A 19,542-nucleotide genomic window follows, 5' to 3' on the forward strand; every position below is an offset into this window, starting at 1 on the left:
CTGTTTAATTTCAGTTTCTGTGAGCTTGGTCTCCAAAACAGCTCAGCACCTGAGAGCAGCAGTTCTTAAAATACAGCCAAGGTAACTTAATTTGTAACTTAATCTGACTCAGATTTGTGACCAGAAGAAGCTGTCACTGGTCTAGACTGAAGGGAGAAAATGTGACAGCTTCAGGTGCCATCCACAGCACAGAGCTACAGGAGGCAGAACTTGCACCAAAATTCCTGTTTCTCCATCATGAAGATGGGAAGATACCTGCAGTGTAAAGGAGGTGATGCCACCCCAAGCATCTGCATCTCCCAGGATGTCTGGCCTCACTCCCACCGGCCCAGGAGAACTGGTCTGCATGGACAAGCCAGCTCAGCAGGGAAGGGTCAGTGCTGCTCCATGTGCCTGGAGCACACAGGATTTGGGAAGTGTGGGATTTGGTTTCTGGGGTTATTTTCTGGCTGGGAACGACACCAGAAGTACACACAGGTCTCTACCAATTTCTGAAGAAACCAGAAATTATAAAAAAATCATGTTCTCTTGTCTGCTTCAGCAAAGCCCTGTGATAAACCTGACCTGGAGCCTGGGCCATTTCCTTGGGGTGGGGAGGCTGAGGAACAGCCCCGTCTTCGCTGCCTGTCATCCCTCATTAAATGACTTCTCCTCTGTGGAGGAGCAGAGGCTCCTCTCCCCAGCACAGCCCAGCTCCCTGCCCAGGGCTGCCTGCTGCTCCCTGCCCAGCTGTGCTCAGTGCTCCCCCTGCCACTCCCAACACCTCACACCAGTGTGGGGGTGCAACAACACCAGGCTGACCTGACAGCTATGCAGGGTGATGGATACCTGCTACATGGAGAGAACTGGGGTGTTCAGCCTGGAGAAGCTTCTAGGGAGACCTCACAGCACCTTCCAGTGCCTGAAGGGGCTCCAGGAAAGGTGGGGAGGGACTTGGGACAAGGGCAGGGAGGGAGAGGACAAGGAGTTATGGATTAAAACTGGAAGAGGGGAGATTTAGGTGAGACATGAGGAGGAAATTCCTCAGTGTGAGGGTGGCGAGACCCTGGAACAGGTTTCCCAGAGAAGCTGTGGCTGCCCCATCCCTGGCAGTGTTGAAGGGCAGGTTGGATGGGGCTTGGAGCAACCTGGACTGGTGGGAGGTGTCCCTGCCCATGGAGGGGGGGTTGGATCTGGATGATCTTTAAGGTCCCTTCCAACCCAAACCAGTCTGGGATTCTATGATACATTCAGTCTGCACCTGGGGCAGCTGAGCTCCAGGCCCCAGTGCCCTGCAGGCTGCACAGGAGCCAGGGCTGGTGCTGCAGGGCCTGAGGCTGAACGTGAAGCTCCATTAAATCATCCTTTTTAAAAAGTAAGACAGTGTTTCTGCTACATTTTTAAAATAAAGGCAAATAAAGCCTGACCTGCATAGTTATCCAAGAGACCACATCACTGGGCCTCCAGCAGCTTCAAGAAGACCCTGGCCCTTGAGGATTTACAGAGTGTTTTGTGCCCAGCAAGGAAGGAGCCTCACAGCCCTCCCCTCCAAAACATGGGCAGCACGGGACAGGGATGGAGGGGGACAACCTACAAAGAGCTGAATCACATCCACACACTCCTGGCAACTGCTTAATTCCTCCACTGAGTCCCCATTTACTACCAATAATCTGCCCTTGTCTAGACTGGTGATGTCCCCTCCCTCTTTGTTGAGGACCTGGGCAAACTTTGGGGCCCAACTACCTGTGGCCAGGCTGTGCAGTCACTCCTGACACACGTCTTGAACGAAAACAGGCTGTTCCTCACCAGGAAGCTCTCCATGAAGAATGCAGGAGCAGGCAGCAGCATCAGCTGTCACAGCAGCACCACGTCAGTCCCCATCCTCCCTTCTCCTGACTATTTTTGGAGAATCTCTGCAAGTCCTTCACCTTGGAGCAGTCTCATCCTGGCTCTGGCTCATCCATTCATCTTGGAGTGGTGAACCAGGCCAGCCAGAGTCTCCAGAGCAGTGGAGCTGCTCCCAAAGGGGTTCAGAGGCACGTGGTTATTTCCCAGTCTCTCACCCCAGAGCAGATCCCCTCTGCCCAGGCTGGATTACAATACCAAAGTTCAGCTTCAGCCTTTCCCAAATTCTGTGGTACTTCCTCTGCAAACAAGGGGCAGGCTGAACAGCAGTTCCTGCTAAAACTCAATTAGCTTTTTTCACCCCTCCCTCCTCCAAGAAGGCTGAAATGCCAAAGAACCACAAAAAATGATAATTAAAAAATAATATATATATACACATAAACATTAGTGTCACACAGCTAATTACTGCAGGAAAATTGCTCCTACAGGAAGCAAGGATGGAGCCAAGTGCTCTCACTACCACACAAATCACACACTGAGGAGAGGACACATGTTTCTACAGCACCCAAGGGAAACACAAACACTGAATTACCTTAAAGATGGATGCAAATACACAGATGTGTTTAAGAGGAGTCTGTCCCTGAGAGCAAAACAGTGAAACAAAGGAAGAAAGTGATCATGGAGATGATGGCAGCAGGCTAAGGAGCTTGTATTTCTGCACCTAGGAAGCCTAGGGAGCAGAGTGAAATGGAGGATGGAGCATGAGTCATGGTTACTTGCAGCCTGAAGGAAGGATGAAGATGGGCACTAGTAGCACTGGTCCAACCAACAGTCCTTACAGTTGCTGAAAGCTCCAGATGGCTTCCACCACACTGCTGATGTCCAGCTGTGCCTTCCTGGGCCATTTAATTTGGCCACTCTGGGCGTTGTGTGTCCTTATCAGAGTCATGGTGCCACCACCATGTGCAGTGGCCAAGCTCAGAGTGGGTCCTGGAGGGTCCTGCTGATGGTGGGTCACTGCCAGAGGACAATCCTGAGCCACAGTCAGTGCCTCGGTCCTGAGGCAGGCTCTGGGGATGCCTACATTGCTCCCTGGGGCAAGGCTCTTCCCACCAGACACACAGCAGTGAAAACTGACAGGCTTTGGGTTGGGTTTAACTGTCCTATCCTGAGCCACAGTCAGTGCCTCGGTCCTGAGGCAGGCTCTGGGGATGCCTACATTGCTCCCTGGGGCAAGGCTCTTCCCACCAGACACACAGCAGTGAAAACTGACAGGCTTTGGGTTGGGTTTAACTGTCCTGAAAGCACCTCTGTGGTACCTCTCCAAGATCTGCCTGGGACTGGAGAGCCAGATACCAACCACTAGCTGAGACCTAGGGAGCATCTTCAGTGAAAACTCCTGGCAAATTCAAACCCAGTCTGCAGCTACTGCCTCGCCAAAGATGCTGCTGCAAACCTGGCTGCCCCAGGGGCATCCCTGCAGCCTGTTCCTGAGCAGCCCTGCTGTGCTGAGCCCTGGGTCTTGCTCAGCACAAAGTCCCCACGAGGCAGGTACCTCTGTGCTGCTTTGGGAGAAGCTGTTTCAGCTTGGAGACCTGGGTCAGATGCTTTTTCACCTCACTTTCCCCCAGCTTCCTCATGCCTAGTCTACATGGACAGTATGGCCCTGAGGGCAGTGCTGACTCTTTCAGTCTGTTTTTGGGAAGGCTGGGAGCAGGGTAAGCTTCCTAAACACAGGCTGATCCCCCATACAGGAGCTGACAACCACATTTCATCAATAGGAATAGCAGCCATAAAAGGAAAGTAAATTGGGTCTGTCAAAACACAGCAATTAATTTGATAGGTAGTAGTTGCAATAAATGAGAGTAATAAAATGTGAAGCCAGTGCTGACTCAATTAGAAGAAATCTGGAGCAGGCAGAAGAAATGCAGCAAACAGTGCTCACAGAAACCCAGAACTTGGCTGTGAACCTTAAACAGTTGGGTTTTAAAATGATCCTCTGCCACTGGAAAAGTTAGAAATGAACAGTTGATCCATGGCCACCATTAAAGACAGGCTTGAAGCTGCAGGATCTGCAGGGCTCGATGGATCACTGCAGCTTCTGGGACATCCTGCAGGGAAGGCAGGATTTGGTGCCACCCAGGGACACGGTGCAGCTCAGGGTGCAGTGACAGCTCGGGGTGTGCTGAGGAGCTCCCCTGGGACAGGCAGCTGCTGGGAAACAAGAGCTCCCAAACAGGCCCATCTTCATTTTAGTTCCTTTCTCCCTGGTGAACGTGCCTCCATTGCAAGAGCTGCCTCTTTCACTTTTCAGTGCTATTAAAGCAATAAACAACACCCAGGAGAAGATTTGCTTCTTCCAGGTCTAAGGAGTACTAAAAAGCCCTTTCTCCTCTCAGTACTAATTGAAGAACTATTTCAAATCCTTGGTGTCTTCATGGTGTCCTCTAAAGGAACAAAGGCTGCAGCAAACACAAAAGATCTCCTGCTATTCCTGACTTCTGCATGAGGCTCTTCCAGGAGCAGAGCCCAGCACACTGTGCAATGCAGGAAGACATCACAAAAATTCAACTGCATGATTCAGTTTCCCCCTCTCCAGATCCCAAAGAGTGAGCTTAAAGGACAGATCCATTTTAAGAACCATCAATTAGGCATCAAATACCAGAAAGCAGACTCAGCTGCCAGAGGATTTCCTGCAAAATCCATTCTCAGTACAGGCACAGATGTAAGATGCTTGAAGAAGCAGTGAGTGGGGCTCTGGCATTTTCACATGCTGCCTAATTAAATAAACTGAATAAAAACCTGGAGTTTTCTAATTGCTTTTCCTTTTTTCTTCCATAGAAACACAACAGGTTATTTTCTGCTTCTAAGCAGGAGACGTACCATTACAAAAGCTGATTTCTCTCTCTCACAGCAGCTGGGGAGGAAAAGCTCTGTGGAGCTGATGGCTCCTTTTTCCCTCAGCTCCTCGTGGGTAACCACACAGCAGCAATGGCTGCAGGTGCTGCCTCCCTAACAAGTCCCACTTTTGGGGTCCCCTGCCCCAGGAACAGGGGGTGCAAACTTGTGCCTGACATGCAGGACCTCTGCAGAGCTTTTATGCCACAACAAGATCATCTGTTCCTGCAAGGTCCTAGACATTTATAGTCATCCAGACTCACTCAAAAACTCATTTTAACACAGAGCTACTCATAACATTTGCACTGATGTTTTATTTTATAAGGATATTAAAGCTGGTTTTACTAGAGAACAACTCACTATGAATTAAGAGCTGGATGGGCTCAGTGTCTAGCTCTGTTTGCTCCTGGGGAAATAACACTGTCATCAAGAGATAACTCACTGAACAATGAACATTCCCATTTATACTTGGTTCACTTAAAATCAGTGTCCTTACATTAAACAAATATATTTAAATTTAAGGCAATTTTACTGAGATTCAACCAATGTAGCATTTTTCAAAGTTGGAAATCATAATCTGCATTCCTTAAGCAAAGCTGCTGTGGTGTTTAATATATGACACTATTTGCTGAAGAGATTTTACCAGTGGCGGTCTTTTCATCAGAAGGGTTTTGAGATGAGTGTTCTCCAAGCTCCAATTGTGCAGGACTTAATTTAGGATTAAGTCAATTATTACAGCTAAAAATTGGCAATGATGGCGTGAGACTGAGAAATTAAGCAGAGGGGTTTGTGCAGTGGAGAACTGGCACAGGCAAAGGCCACTCACATTCTTTTTGAACATTTCTAAGCACTTATTTCACTGGGCAGAGGGCAGCCCATGTGGCCACAGCTCCATCCCTGGCCTGACATCTCTTTGTAAACCAAGAGCAGCACAACATAGGAAATTAGACACAGATTTAAAAATAAATGGATATTTTTGTATAGTCCTGTGCAAGGAGGCTGGATGGAAAAATGGGGCTGACATGGGTAGAGACAGAGAGAGATGCTGGTTTTCTAGAAGCTGAGAAGAATTTGATTAGCTGCTTTAGAAAGGTGACAAATCAAAGTGGAGGCTCACAGCTCATCTTGAAGGCCTAAAGAGGTTTCAAAAGGGATTAGACATTGACAGTGTGGCTAATCAGAAACTTCACAGCCACGTTAGATCAAATGAACCGTACTTATTCTGAAGAAATAATAAATCTCCCAGCTCTAGGCAAGAACCAGCCACAGCATCAAGGGTCAGGAAGTTTTCCCACCAGCTGATGAGTTAGTGACATGGGCTTTCCAGCATCTCAAATTAAGGTGGAAGGGTACAGGTCCCTTCTGGAAACAGGCTCAGGGTACTAGAAGAAGAGACCACCTTGAAATATCCATTCAGGCAGGATTTGGAAAGAAGCAAACCTGCCTTGCTCTGAATTAGCTGTTCTGGACAGAGAGGAGCATACTATACATTTCTCTTCAAAACTTCCCCCATGTCCCAGCAATGCAGTGACCAGAAGTGACAGTGAAGATACAGGCAGGGACGTGTATCAAATAAGCAATAACTAATTTGGAAGGCAATGAGCCAAGGGAAACAAACGAGGACAAACACCTTGTGCTAAGCTGGCAAATGGTCTGTGCTGCCATGCTCTTCAGATGTGTCCCCACAGCAGCACTTGTGTGGAGGGTGTTTAAAGTGTTAAACTAGTGCTAAACTAATTAAACTAGTGTTAAACTAATTGGTCCTGGACTCAAAGACAAAGCCTTTACTGAAGTCTCTAACACACAGTTGGGCCCTAATGCATTATCATCCTTAATTGAGCTGAGCCCTCAATCAAGAGACAGACACACTCCTCTATTTGCATTTGCAAAGGTGCAGGGAGACTCTTAGCACATCCTCACTGGGATTTTGGGTGGAAAAGGATATTTCTGGGACAACCCAGCTTTGTTGTGAACTGCAGCCTTGCAGATCCTGTGGGGTGAGAACATGAAAATTATTGTCCCAGGTCAAGCTAATGGTCCAGATGGTACTTACTGGACTGATGGATGGCCTGGAATCCTGGCTCTGAAAGGGACCAGTAACAAAAACTAGAGAGAAACAGTATGAATCAACTGAAGGACAGAGAAATCTTCCTCCCAACCCTGTACATCTAGACTATTGTTTTCAAAAAATGTTGATGAATCCAAAAGTCATTGTCTACTTCCTTTTTGATCTCAATGTAGCCATTTATATTCAGTCTCCAAAATATCCTGTTGCAACTTCATAACTGGCAGTGTGTAAAAAGCCTTTTTTTTTTTTCTCAAATGCAAAAGCAATCTCAAAGTGTTCTCCACTGTCTGCCCATTTGCCTCCAGGGTGTCTCTGCCCAGACTTGAGCCCCAGCCCACAGATAAATCACATCATCTCATTTTGAGTTCATAATACATGCAAACTGCTCATCTGGCACCTTTTCTGTTGTCAACAAAAATGAGAGACTTAAACCCTCCTAAACTGTCATGGTAAAAGGAAAATTGGCTTCATCCTGGCTCAATCTAGAACATATATAGACTAGACTCTAATCAAACCTGCTTTAGTTCACCAATTTCTAATGGATCTTTGATCACCTTTGATAACAGGTTATCAAGTTCAGCACCTGACACGTGTTGAGGCCAGATGCATCTTCCAGAGAGAACTACACCCATAGCAGGTTTTTAGGCTGCTTTGATGCATTGCGCTTTAATCCTAGAGGACACAAGGTAGTTTCACCTTCAGTGTTGCAATGAGGAGGGAGTTTTGTCCTTCCATGCTACAGAAAAGATTGGCAAACTGTGCAGACGTACATGAGCAGGTTCCCAGGAGCAGACATGGATCTCTCCTCCCGCCTCGCCTGGACCTCGAAGGGGTTCCCAAAGGAGCGTTTCCTCAGCATGGCCTTCACCAGGATCTTTGAGGGGAGGAAGAGGTGGGTGAGAACAGCAGGACTGACTGACTCCTTGAAGCACAGGAGCCTCATAACAGCTTCTTTAATCATTCAGCAGACAGGTTGGACCTGGTGATCCCAAAGGGCTTTTCCAACCTGAATGGTTCTATGATTTAGCAGCATTACAGCTAGAGCTCCAACTAAGGGAACCACAGAACAGCTTTTTGGTGACAATGTCACTTCCTCAGAGACCCCTGGACACACACCATTGCTGGCAAGAGGTAAAGCAGATGCTGCTGACCGCTTCCTGCTGCTCGTGGTGGTCCAAGCCCATGAGGAGAAGGCACCAGAGTTTTCCTGGGCCATCCTCCTGGGCAGACACTACTGCTGGCTCCTGGGGGTTCAAAGAAAGGGTGTTTTTCACTCCCCCAGCTGGATGCTGGGGCAAGTGGCTGGTGACATCAAACCACCAGAGACGTGAAAAAGGAAGGTAGAGTTAGATGAAAGATACTAGAAAGAAATTCTTTAGTGTAAGGGGTGGTGAGACACGGGCCCAGATTTTCCAGAGAAGCTGTGGCTGCCCCCTTCCCTGGAAGTGTTCAAGGCCAGGTTGGATGGGGCTTGGAGCAACCTGGACTGGTGGGAGGTGTCCCTGCCCATGGAGGGGGGGTTGGATCTGGATGATCTTTAAGGTCCCTTCCAACCCAAACCAGTCTGGGATTCTATGATACATTCAGTCTGCACCTGGGGCAGCTGAGCTCCAGGCCCCAGTGCCCTGCAGGCTGCACAGGAGCCAGGGCTGGTGCTGCAGGGCCTGAGGCTGAACGTGAAGCTCCATTAAATCACCCTTTTTAAAAAGTAAGACAGTGTTTCTGCTACATTTTTAAAATAAAGGCAAATAAAGCCTGACCTGCATAGTTATCCAAGAGACCACATCACTGGGCCTCCAGCAGCTTCAAGAAGACCCTGGCCCTTGAGGATTTACAGAGTGTTTTGTGCCCAGCAAGGAAGGAGCCTCACAGCCCTCCCCTCCAAAACATGGGCAGCACGGGACAGGGATGGAGGGGGACAACCTACAAAGAGCTGAATCACATCCACACACTCCTGGCAACTGCTTAATTCCTCCACTGAGTCCCCATTTACTACCAATAATCTGCCCTTGTCTAGACTGGTGATGTCCCCTCCCTCTTTGTTGAGGACCTGGGCAAACTTTGGGGCCCAACTACCTGTGGCCAGGCTGTGCAGTCACTCCTGACACACGTCTTGAAAGAAAACAAGCTGGTCCTCACCAGGAAGCTCTCCATGAAGAATGCAGGAGCAGGCAGCAGCATCAGCTGTCACAGCAGCACCACGTCAGTCCCCATCCTCCCTTCTCCTGACTATTTTTGGAGAATCTCTGCAAGTCCTTCACCTTGGAGCAGTCTCATCCTGGCTCTGGCTCATCCATTCATCTTGGAGTGGTGAACCAGGCCAGCCAGAGTCTCCAGAGCAGTGGAGCTGCTCCCAAAGGGGTTCAGAGGCACGTGGTTATTTCCCAGTCTCTCACCCCAGAGCAGATCCCCTCTGCCCAGGCTGGATTACAATACCAAAGTTCAGCTTCAGCCTTTCCCAAATTCTGTGGTACTTCCTCTGCAAACAAGGGGCAGGCTGAACAGCAGTTCCTGCTAAAACTCAATTAGCTTTTTTCACCCCTCCCTCCTCCAAGAAGGCTGAAATGCCAAAGAACCACAAAAAATGATAATTAAAAAATAATATATATATACACATAAACATTAGTGTCACACAGCTAATTACTGCAGGAAAATTGCTCCTACAGGAAGCAAGGATGGAGCCAAGTGCTCTCACTACCACACAAATCACACACTGAGGAGAGGACACATGTTTCTACAGCACCCAAGGGAAACACAAACACTGAATTACCTTAAAGATGGATGCAAATACACAGATGTGTTTAAGAGGAGTCTGTCCCTGAGAGCAAAACAGTGAAACAAAGGAAGAAAGTGATCATGGAGATGATGGCAGCAGGCTAAGGAGCTTGTATTTCTGCACCTAGGAAGCCTAGGGAGCAGAGTGAAATGGAGGATGGAGCATGAGTCATGGTTACTTGCAGCCTGAAGGAAGGATGAAGATGGGCACTAGTAGCACTGGTCCAACCAACAGTCCTTACAGTTGCTGAAAGCTCCAGATGGCTTCCACCACACTGCTGATGTCCAGCTGTGCCTTCCTGGGCCATTTAATTTGGCCACTCTGGGCGTTGTGTGTCCTTATCAGAGTCATGGTGCCACCACCATGTGCAGTGGCCAAGCTCAGAGTGGGTCCTGGAGGGTCCTGCTGATGGTGGGTCACTGCCAGAGGACAATCCTGAGCCACAGTCAGTGCCTCGGTCCTGAGGCAGGCTCTGGGGATGCCTACATTGCTCCCTGGGGCAAGGCTCTTCCCACCAGACACACAGCAGTGAAAACTGACAGGCTTTGGGTTGGGTTTAACTGTCCTGAAAGCACCTCTGTGGTACCTCTCCAAGATCTGCCTGGGACTGGAGAGCCAGATACCAACCACTAGCTGAGACCTAGGGAGCATCTTCAGTGAAAACTCCTGGCAAATTCAAACCCAGTCTGCAGCTACTGCCTCGCCAAAGATGCTGCTGCAAACCTGGCTGCCCCAGGGGCATCCCTGCAGCCTGTTCCTGAGCAGCCCTGCTGTGCTGAGCCCTGGGTCTTGCTCAGCACAAAGTCCCCACGAGGCAGGTACCTCTGTGCTGCTTTGGGAGAAGCTGTTTCAGCTTGGAGACCTGGGTCAGATGCTTTTTCACCTCACTTTCCCCCAGCTTCCTCATGCCTAGTCTACATGGACAGTATGGCCCTGAGGGCAGTGCTGACTCTTTCAGTCTGTTTTTGGGAAGGCTGGGAGCAGGGTAAGCTTCCTAAACACAGGCTGATCCCCCATACAGGAGCTGACAACCACATTTCATCAATAGGAATAGCAGCCATAAAAGGAAAGTAAATTGGGTCTGTCAAAACACAGCAATTAATTTGATAGGTAGTAGTTGCAATAAATGAGAGTAATAAAATGTGAAGCCAGTGCTGACTCAATTAGAAGAAATCTGGAGCAGGCAGAAGAAATGCAGCAAACAGTGCTCACAGAAACCCAGAACTTGGCTGTGAACCTTAAACAGTTGGGTTTTAAAATGATCCTCTGCCACTGGAAAAGTTAGAAATGAACAGTTGATCCATGGCCACCATTAAAGACAGGCTTGAAGCTGCAGGATCTGCAGGGCTCGATGGATCACTGCAGCTTCTGGGACATCCTGCAGGGAAGGCAGGATTTGGTGCCACCCAGGGACACGGTGCAGCTCAGGGTGCAGTGACAGCTCGGGGTGTGCTGAGGAGCTCCCCTGGGACAGGCAGCTGCTGGGAAACAAGAGCTCCCAAACAGGCCCATCTTCATTTTAGTTCCTTTCTCCCTGGTGAACGTGCCTCCATTGCAAGAGCTGCCTCTTTCACTTTTCAGTGCTATTAAAGCAATAAACAACACCCAGGAGAAGATTTGCTTCTTCCAGGTCTAAGGAGTACTAAAAAGCCCTTTCTCCTCTCAGTACTAATTGAAGAACTATTTCAAATCCTTGGTGTCTTCATGGTGTCCTCTAAAGGAACAAAGGCTGCAGCAAACACAAAAGATCTCCTGCTATTCCTGACTTCTGCATGAGGCTCTTCCAGGAGCAGAGCCCAGCACACTGTGCAATGCAGGAAGACATCACAAAAATTCAACTGCATGATTCAGTTTCCCCCTCTCCAGATCCCAAAGAGTGAGCTTAAAGGACAGATCCATTTTAAGAACCATCAATTAGGCATCAAATACCAGAAAGCAGACTCAGCTGCCAGAGGATTTCCTGCAAAATCCATTCTCAGTACAGGCACAGATGTAAGATGCTTGAAGAAGCAGTGAGTGGGGCTCTGGCATTTTCACATGCTGCCTAATTAAATAAACTGAATAAAAACCTGGAGTTTTCTAATTGCTTTTCCTTTTTTCTTCCATAGAAACACAACAGGTTATTTTCTGCTTCTAAGCAGGAGACGTACCATTACAAAAGCTGATTTCTCTCTCTCACAGCAGCTGGGGAGGAAAAGCTCTGTGGAGCTGATGGCTCCTTTTTCCCTCAGCTCCTCGTGGGTAACCACACAGCAGCAATGGCTGCAGGTGCTGCCTCCCTAACAAGTCCCACTTTTGGGGTCCCCTGCCCCAGGAACAGGGGGTGCAAACTTGTGCCTGACATGCAGGACCTCTGCAGAGCTTTTATGCCACAACAAGATCATCTGTTCCTGCAAGGTCCTAGACATTTATAGTCATCCAGACTCACTCAAAAACTCATTTTAACACAGAGCTACTCATAACATTTGCACTGATGTTTTATTTTATAAGGATATTAAAGCTGGTTTTACTAGAGAACAACTCACTATGAATTAAGAGCTGGATGGGCTCAGTGTCTAGCTCTGTTTGCTCCTGGGGAAATAACACTGTCATCAAGAGATAACTCACTGAACAATGAACATTCCCATTTATACTTGGTTCACTTAAAATCAGTGTCCTTACATTAAACAAATATATTTAAATTTAAGGCAATTTTACTGAGATTCAACCAATGTAGCATTTTTCAAAGTTGGAAATCATAATCTGCATTCCTTAAGCAAAGCTGCTGTGGTGTTTAATATATGACACTATTTGCTGAAGAGATTTTACCAGTGGCGGTCTTTTCATCAGAAGGGTTTTGAGATGAGTGTTCTCCAAGCTCCAATTGTGCAGGACTTAATTTAGGATTAAGTCAATTATTACAGCTAAAAATTGGCAATGATGGCGTGAGACTGAGAAATTAAGCAGAGGGGTTTGTGCAGTGGAGAACTGGCACAGGCAAAGGCCACTCACATTCTTTTTGAACATTTCTAAGCACTTATTTCACTGGGCAGAGGGCAGCCCATGTGGCCACAGCTCCATCCCTGGCCTGACATCTCTTTGTAAACCAAGAGCAGCACAACATAGGAAATTAGACACAGATTTAAAAATAAATGGATATTTTTGTATAGTCCTGTGCAAGGAGGCTGGATGGAAAAATGGGGCTGACATGGGTAGAGACAGAGAGAGATGCTGGTTTTCTAGAAGCTGAGAAGAATTTGATTAGCTGCTTTAGAAAGGTGACAAATCAAAGTGGAGGCTCACAGCTCATCTTGAAGGCCTAAAGAGGTTTCAAAAGGGATTAGACATTGACAGTGTGGCTAATCAGAAACTTCACAGCCACGTTAGATCAAATGAACCGTACTTATTCTGAAGAAATAATAAATCTCCCAGCTCTAGGCAAGAACCAGCCACAGCATCAAGGGTCAGGAAGTTTTCCCACCAGCTGATGAGTTAGTGACATGGGCTTTCCAGCATCTCAAATTAAGGTGGAAGGGTACAGGTCCCTTCTGGAAACAGGCTCAGGGTACTAGAAGAAGAGACCACCTTGAAATATCCATTCAGGCAGGATTTGGAAAGAAGCAAACCTGCCTTGCTCTGAATTAGCTGTTCTGGACAGAGGGGAGCATACTATACATTTCTCTTCAAAACTTCCCCCATGTCCCAGCAATGCAGTGACCAGAAGTGACAGTGAAGATACAGGCAGGGACGTGTATCAAATAAGCAATAACTAATTTGGAAGGCAATGAGCCAAGGGAAACAAACGAGGACAAACACCTTGTGCTAAGCTGGCAAATGGTCTGTGCTGCCATGCTCTTCAGATGTGTCCCCACAGCAGCACTTGTGTGGAGGGTGTTTAAAGTGTTAAACTAGTGCTAAACTAATTAAACTAGTGTTAAACTAATTGGTCCTGGACTCAAAGACAAAGCCTTTACTGAAGTCTCCAACACACAGTTGGGCCCTAATGCATTATCATCCTTAATTGAGCTGAGCCCTCAATCAAGAGACAGACACACTCCTCTATTTGCATTTGCAAAGGTGCAGGGAGACTCTTAGCACATCCTCACTGGGATTTTGGGTGGAAAAGGATATTTCTGGGACAACCCAGCTTTGTTGTGAACTGCAGCCTTGCAGATCCTGTGGGGTGAGAACATGAAAATTATTGTCCCAGGTCAAGCTAATGGTCCAGATGGTACTTACTGGACTGATGGATGGCCTGGAATCCTGGCTCTGAAAGGGACCAGTAACAAAAACTAGAGAGAAACAGTATGAATCAACTGAAGGACAGAGAAATCTTCCTCCCAACCCTGTACATCTAGACTATTGTTTTCAAAAAATGTTGATGAATCCAAAAGTCATTGTCTACTTCCTTTTTGATCTCAATGTAGCCATTTATATTCAGTCTCCAAAATATCCTGTTGCAATTTCATAACTGGCAGTGTGTAAAAAGCCTTTTTTTTTTTTCTCAAATGCAAAAGCAATCTCAAAGTGTTCTCCACTGTCTGCCCATTTGCCTCCAGGGTGTCTCTGCCCAGACTTGAGCCCCAGCCCACAGATAAATCACATCATCTCATTTTGAGTTCATAATACATGCAAACTGCTCATCTGGCACCTTTTCTGTTGTCAACAAAAATGAGAGACTTAAACCCTCCTAAACTGTCATGGTAAAAGGAAAATTGGCTTCATCCTGGCTCAATCTAGAACATATATAGACTAGACTCTAATCAAACCTACTTTAGTTCACCAATTTCTAATGGATCTTTGATCACCTTTGATAACAGGTTATCAAGTTCAGCACCTGACACGTGTTGAGGCCAGATGCATCTTCCAGAGAGAACTACACCCATAGCAGGTTTTTAGGCTGCTTTGATGCATTGTGCTTTAATCCTAGAGGACACAAGGTAGTTTCACCTTCAGTATTGGAATGAGAAGGGAGTTTTGTCCTTCCATGCTACAGAAAAGATTGGCAAACTGTGCAGACGTACATGAGCAGGTTCCCAGGAGCAGACATGGATCTCTCCTCCCGCCTCGCCTGGACCTCGAAGGGGTTCCCAAAGGAGCGTTTCCTCAGCATGGCCTTCACCAGGATCTTTGAGGGGAGGAAGAGGTGGGTGAGAACAGCAGGACTGACTGACTCCTTGAAGCACAGGAGCCTCATAACAGCTTCTTTAATCATTCAGCAGACAGGTTGGACCTGGTGATCCCAAAGGGCTTTTCCAACCTGAATGGTTCTATGATTTAGCAGCATTACAGCTAGAGCTCCAACTAAGGGAACCACAGAACAGCTTTTTGGTGACAATGTCACTTCCTCAGAGACCCCTGGACACACACCATTGCTGGCAAGAGGTAAAGCAGATGCTGCTGACCGCTTCCTGCTGCTCGTGGTGGTCCAAGCCCATGAGGAGAAGGCACCAGAGTTTTCCTGGGCCATCCTCCTGGGCAGACACTACTGCTGGCTCCTGGGGGTTCAAAGAAAGGGTGTTTTTCACTCCCCCAGCTGGATGCTGGGGCAAGTGGCTGTTAACATCAAGCCACAAGAGCTGTGAAAATGGGTCCTCACTGTGCTCAGCACCTTGTTCCCCACGAGGAACCTCCCAAAGGCACCTGCATCACAGTAACTGCCCAGAGCAGACCTTCAACTGGCTATAGTCAAAATGCTGAGAGAGCCCTCAACACCCACTTGTGGTCCCCCAAGGCTGGCAGGTGCCAGCTATACACCCTGTGCTACATGTTCTCTCCCTCCTTCTATGGCCAGGTCACCTCCAGGCTTGGAGCCTTCATTTTAAGGATCCAAATGAGGTGTCCTGCAGCAACCTCTAGATTAATGAAACATAACACCCTTGGGATGCTTCTGGTGTTTGGAGTGCCTGATGCCAGACACTTTGGGGTGTGACCCTACAGCTCTTGTGAGAGCAGCCAGCCAGATGTCCACAGGACTGCTCCCATGGTCAGCCCCTGCAGTCGTGCTGCTGCAGTACCCAGAGCCAGAAGAAGTTCAGACTGGGTTGAAAAGCCAAACTTCTCATACCAGGAGCACACGGGTACCCTCTCCAAACCTGCCTCACCAGCTGAAAGCTTCAACAAAGTACCACGCTCTTGACCCAGGCAGAGGATGTGGTTGTGGTTGGTACATACCACAGCTGGCAAGCTGGGAATGGTCTTCACTGAGTTCTTCACCTCCTCCTCTGTCACCTCCACCACAGTGCAGTGCTCCTCCTCCAGCGGCAGCGGCTCCTCCCCAGCCTTGGTCAGCCAGGGATGCACCTGCAGGGGGAGGAACAGACACAGCTGGAGCTGTCCCTCCACAGCAGAGCTGTGATAGTGGTGGTGAGAGAGTGAGCCCAGAGCCCAGCCTGGCAGAAGAGAGACAGGCTCCTTCAGCTTCAAACACAAGTTCTCAAGCACACCAACCATCTTCAGAGCATGCCCAGCGAGAAGATCCAGCACTCTGCTTTGCTCTTCTCCACAGGATTCCTACAGGACTCAGAATTCCACATGAAGTGCCAAGTGAAATCACTTAATACAGCTCCAAAGCACTTCCCACCATCACAGGCTGTGATTTCCTGGGTGTGGAGGGAAACAACATCACATTTCTTCTCCAAGCTCAACCTTCCTGCTGTCCTGATGTGGTGGCAAATGTGCTGGTGTTGGCCTGAGACAAACCAGAGAAGAGTTGTGTGCCCCACAGAGGATGCTGAGGAGTCTCTGTGGGAACCTTGAGAGCCTCCAGCAGGTCCAAGGCCTTGGTGAGGGGTGACAGGAGGACAGAAAAGCCCATGCAAAACGCAAATGAGGCCAAACCCTATGAAGCATTGTGCTCTACCAGTCCTAGTTGTTCTCTGTGTTAATAAGCACCTCCCAAGTAAAGCTGACAGAAATAAATGTGCTGCTTTAAGGCTGTTGACCATGGAAGCACCAGAGGAGGAACACACCACACCTCCAGGCCCTACAGGTCCAACCCTGTCAGCACAGGCTCTGCAGGTAGCAGCCCTCATGACAATATCAGTTCTCCCAGGGATTCACTAAAAATCAGCCAGCTTTTGAGTAATTTCAATTTAAATAAGTAAACAAGAAAGCTTTTGTCAATATTCCCCAAGCAGTGACAGAGCTGTTAGACGCTGCAAAATGAGCACTCTCCCTTTCCAAGGCAGCTTGCCAGAGAAAGCTCCCAAAACAAACACTGGAACAGCTCTGCCTCATTAGAAGGTACCAAAGGAACCACAAAATCAGCTGAGACAAAAGACTATGATATCAATGTCAAATTTACCTTAATTTCAGGGACTGTTATCCTCGTTTCTGGATTTTTATCAAGCATGCGTAGGATCAGGTCCTTGAGCTCTTCACTTATCTGTCCTCTGAGGAGAGAAAAGAGCAGTTTCCAGTTAGCAGGAGAATTGCAAGTGCTCAAGGCAGGCCCAGTCCTTACTGCAGGTATTTGGTAAAGAATCTTCTCCTCTGAGAAGATCTTTTCCCTGCAAACCCAGCACAGGAAAGGAAGATCTGGTTGGGTTGGTTCCTTCTCAGGCATCATGGTCACTGTGAAGGTTTGGTGACCCTGTTCTGCCAACTCCCACAGCTCCACACTCTCCAAAGGCAGCACAAGGATCAGGTGAATGGATCTCGGGACATTTTTAAACCCAGCAGGGGAACTTCAGAGGACAGATTTTGGCACAACAACATGTTATTAAGGGCAGAACTGGAGCTGGGCTCTATGATACAAGGAGGGCACAACTTGCTGTGCAAAACCTGTATCATGGGCAATCACATGCTGGAAGAAACATCCCCCTCTGGCATTCAGGTTCCCAGCTGAGCTTAGAGGTGGTGTTCATTAAATTGCTTCCATGAACACTGATGACAGCCAGTTTGGTAACTGGGCATTTCCTACCTGTACAGCTCAGCCTTGGGGTAACAAAAGGACAAGAAGAGAAATTCATCTGCCTGAACCCAGAAGCCACCCCATTCACACAGAGCCCTTGCTCCTGCAGTTTGTCCCTCTAGTCCAAAGGCTCCACTGATTTATGTTGCTAATCATGCAGAAAACGTTTTTAAAACACACTTGATGTGTATCCAAGTGCTGCTGAAAGAAAAGGCCAGCCTGTAACAGAAGTGTATCAGGAGCTGAAAGCCCACATCACCAGTGACTGCTGAGGAGCTGGGTTTCTGCACAGAGCTGGGATTTGGCAGCAGAAAATGTCACTCCCCAGCAGGTCTGGATTGCAGACTGAAAACACCGATGAGGACCAGATGCTGTGCCCACCTCCTCTGCACCCCCACAAGGAGGTGCAGAATAAAGAGGAGAGAATAAACCACCATAAACCTTCATGAAGACCACATAATTGTGAAGGATATTATAGTCTGATGAAAACAGAGATGCTGTTTAGTAATTTGGGAACACTTTATGTGGACATTGGCTGGGGGATCTTTAATAACCAGTCACAAGGAAACATTGCTCCTGCAGTGGGAAGGGGCAGAAAGTGTGTTCAGTTTAATGTCTGAACACTTCCAGAGTTGTGTCAAGGGTCTGCAAGTGCACAGGCAATATGGGAAGGGCAGGATGAGTCCTCAGAGACTCCCCACTTCCCAGGCTGTGCTGGGGGTGACAGTTTAGGTGGGAATGGAAAGAACAGTGCTGCTCTTGAGATGAGCTCCAGGCAGAGGAACAGCTATGGGCAGTGACAGTGCATTTAGCAGGTCAGAATAAAGGAGGACCATGCTGAGGTGCAGGTGAGATGGTGTTTTTAAAACACTTAACATCAGATCTGTGCCAAACTGGCAATGGCTGTATTTAAAATACAAGAAATAGAATATATAAACAGCTAACATTTCTGGGCACCAGACTGATTTGGACACAACACAGAATTAATGTCAGAAGGAAAAAACTTGTAAACAGGATCACAAAGTGTTGGGTGAGTTATGGCCAGGTAACAGATCCCACCACCCTATCTGGTTTGCCTTCCTTCTGCCATGGTGCATGCTGTACCTGGTGGCATTTTTCATCAGAAAAGCCTGTGCTCTCTGGAATTTCTCACAGTCATAGTCCTCTAACAGCCCTCAGGAAACTGCCAAGCATCAGAGCTCAGCACCCACTGGGGAGGGCAGCCAGCACCACAGATCATTTTACCTCAGGTCAGAGAACATTGTCCTGGACTTCATCTCTTCACCAGGAGAGACTATGCAGAGCTTCTGTTTCTCTTCATACAAATCTGGACAGAAACTCCTCCAGCTTGCTTTTTAGTTTTGCCAGGATTATCAGGGTGTTAGCTCACCCCATTTACCTTGTGTCATGCCAAGGACTCACTGAGATGGAGAACTCCAGAGGAATAAATATTTACCCCAGCGTCTCTAAGGGAAGGGACAATGAGGCCGGTACAGGCAGCTCCATCTCTGTCCCAAAGGTTGTCAGGAAACAGGCAGTGAGTTTCCATGGACTGTCTGCAAACAGGAATGTGTCTTTTGTAGCCATGGTGAAATAAATTGAAACCAAAATACTCCTCACTGTAGTGAGGTGCTAGTTCTGGGGGAGGTCAGGGTGGATCCAGCCTGGTGAATTCCAGCTTTATGTGCATTTTGTTACTGCCTTTATCTAACAAATACATGGAGCTTAGACAGCCACCAACACCCAGTAACTCTGCTCCTCCAGCACCCTAACAAGGGGTGCAGCTTTTTTTTTAGACTGGGAGAGCAGTCTGAGAAATCCAAACAAATCATAGAACCCAATTATCACCAAAGGAAATGTCTGAATGAAGGAAAAGTTCTTAGCACAACCCAGTCAGCCCATTAAACCCTCAGAACTTACTGCAGAGACAGATGGGAACAGTCACTTGTGACTTGACTGCTAACCCAAATATATGACGGCTGAGAGAGGATGGGCACTTTGCCAGGACCCAAGCAAGCACAGAGAAAGCTGCCAGGGAAACATAAGCAATATTTTTCTTATTTTTTCTTATTTATTTCTTTT

The 19,542-nt window shown here is 47.8% G+C and overlaps 1 protein-coding gene across 1 annotated transcript in view; it reads right to left on the bottom strand.

Moving 5' to 3' along the window:
* CAMKK1 (calcium/calmodulin-dependent protein kinase kinase 1, alpha) overlaps positions 1 to 19,542 on the bottom strand; it is a 61,012-nt gene that overhangs the window by 871 nt on the left and 40,599 nt on the right. Inside the window, exons 12-14 of the mRNA XM_010006036.1 lie at positions 16,852 to 16,939; positions 15,720 to 15,848; positions 14,570 to 14,673 (exon numbers count right to left, since the gene is read on the bottom strand). Coding sequence (XP_010004338.1) covers positions 14,570 to 14,673; positions 15,720 to 15,848; positions 16,852 to 16,939 — 321 coding nt within the window. The remainder of the gene's footprint in view (positions 1 to 14,569; positions 14,674 to 15,719; positions 15,849 to 16,851; positions 16,940 to 19,542) is intronic.

This window comes from Chaetura pelagica, unplaced genomic scaffold (genome assembly GCF_000747805.2).
Source record: "Chaetura pelagica isolate M959 unplaced genomic scaffold, ChaPel_1.0 scaffold49, whole genome shotgun sequence".
Lineage (NCBI taxonomy): Eukaryota > Metazoa > Chordata > Aves > Apodiformes > Apodidae > Chaetura > Chaetura pelagica.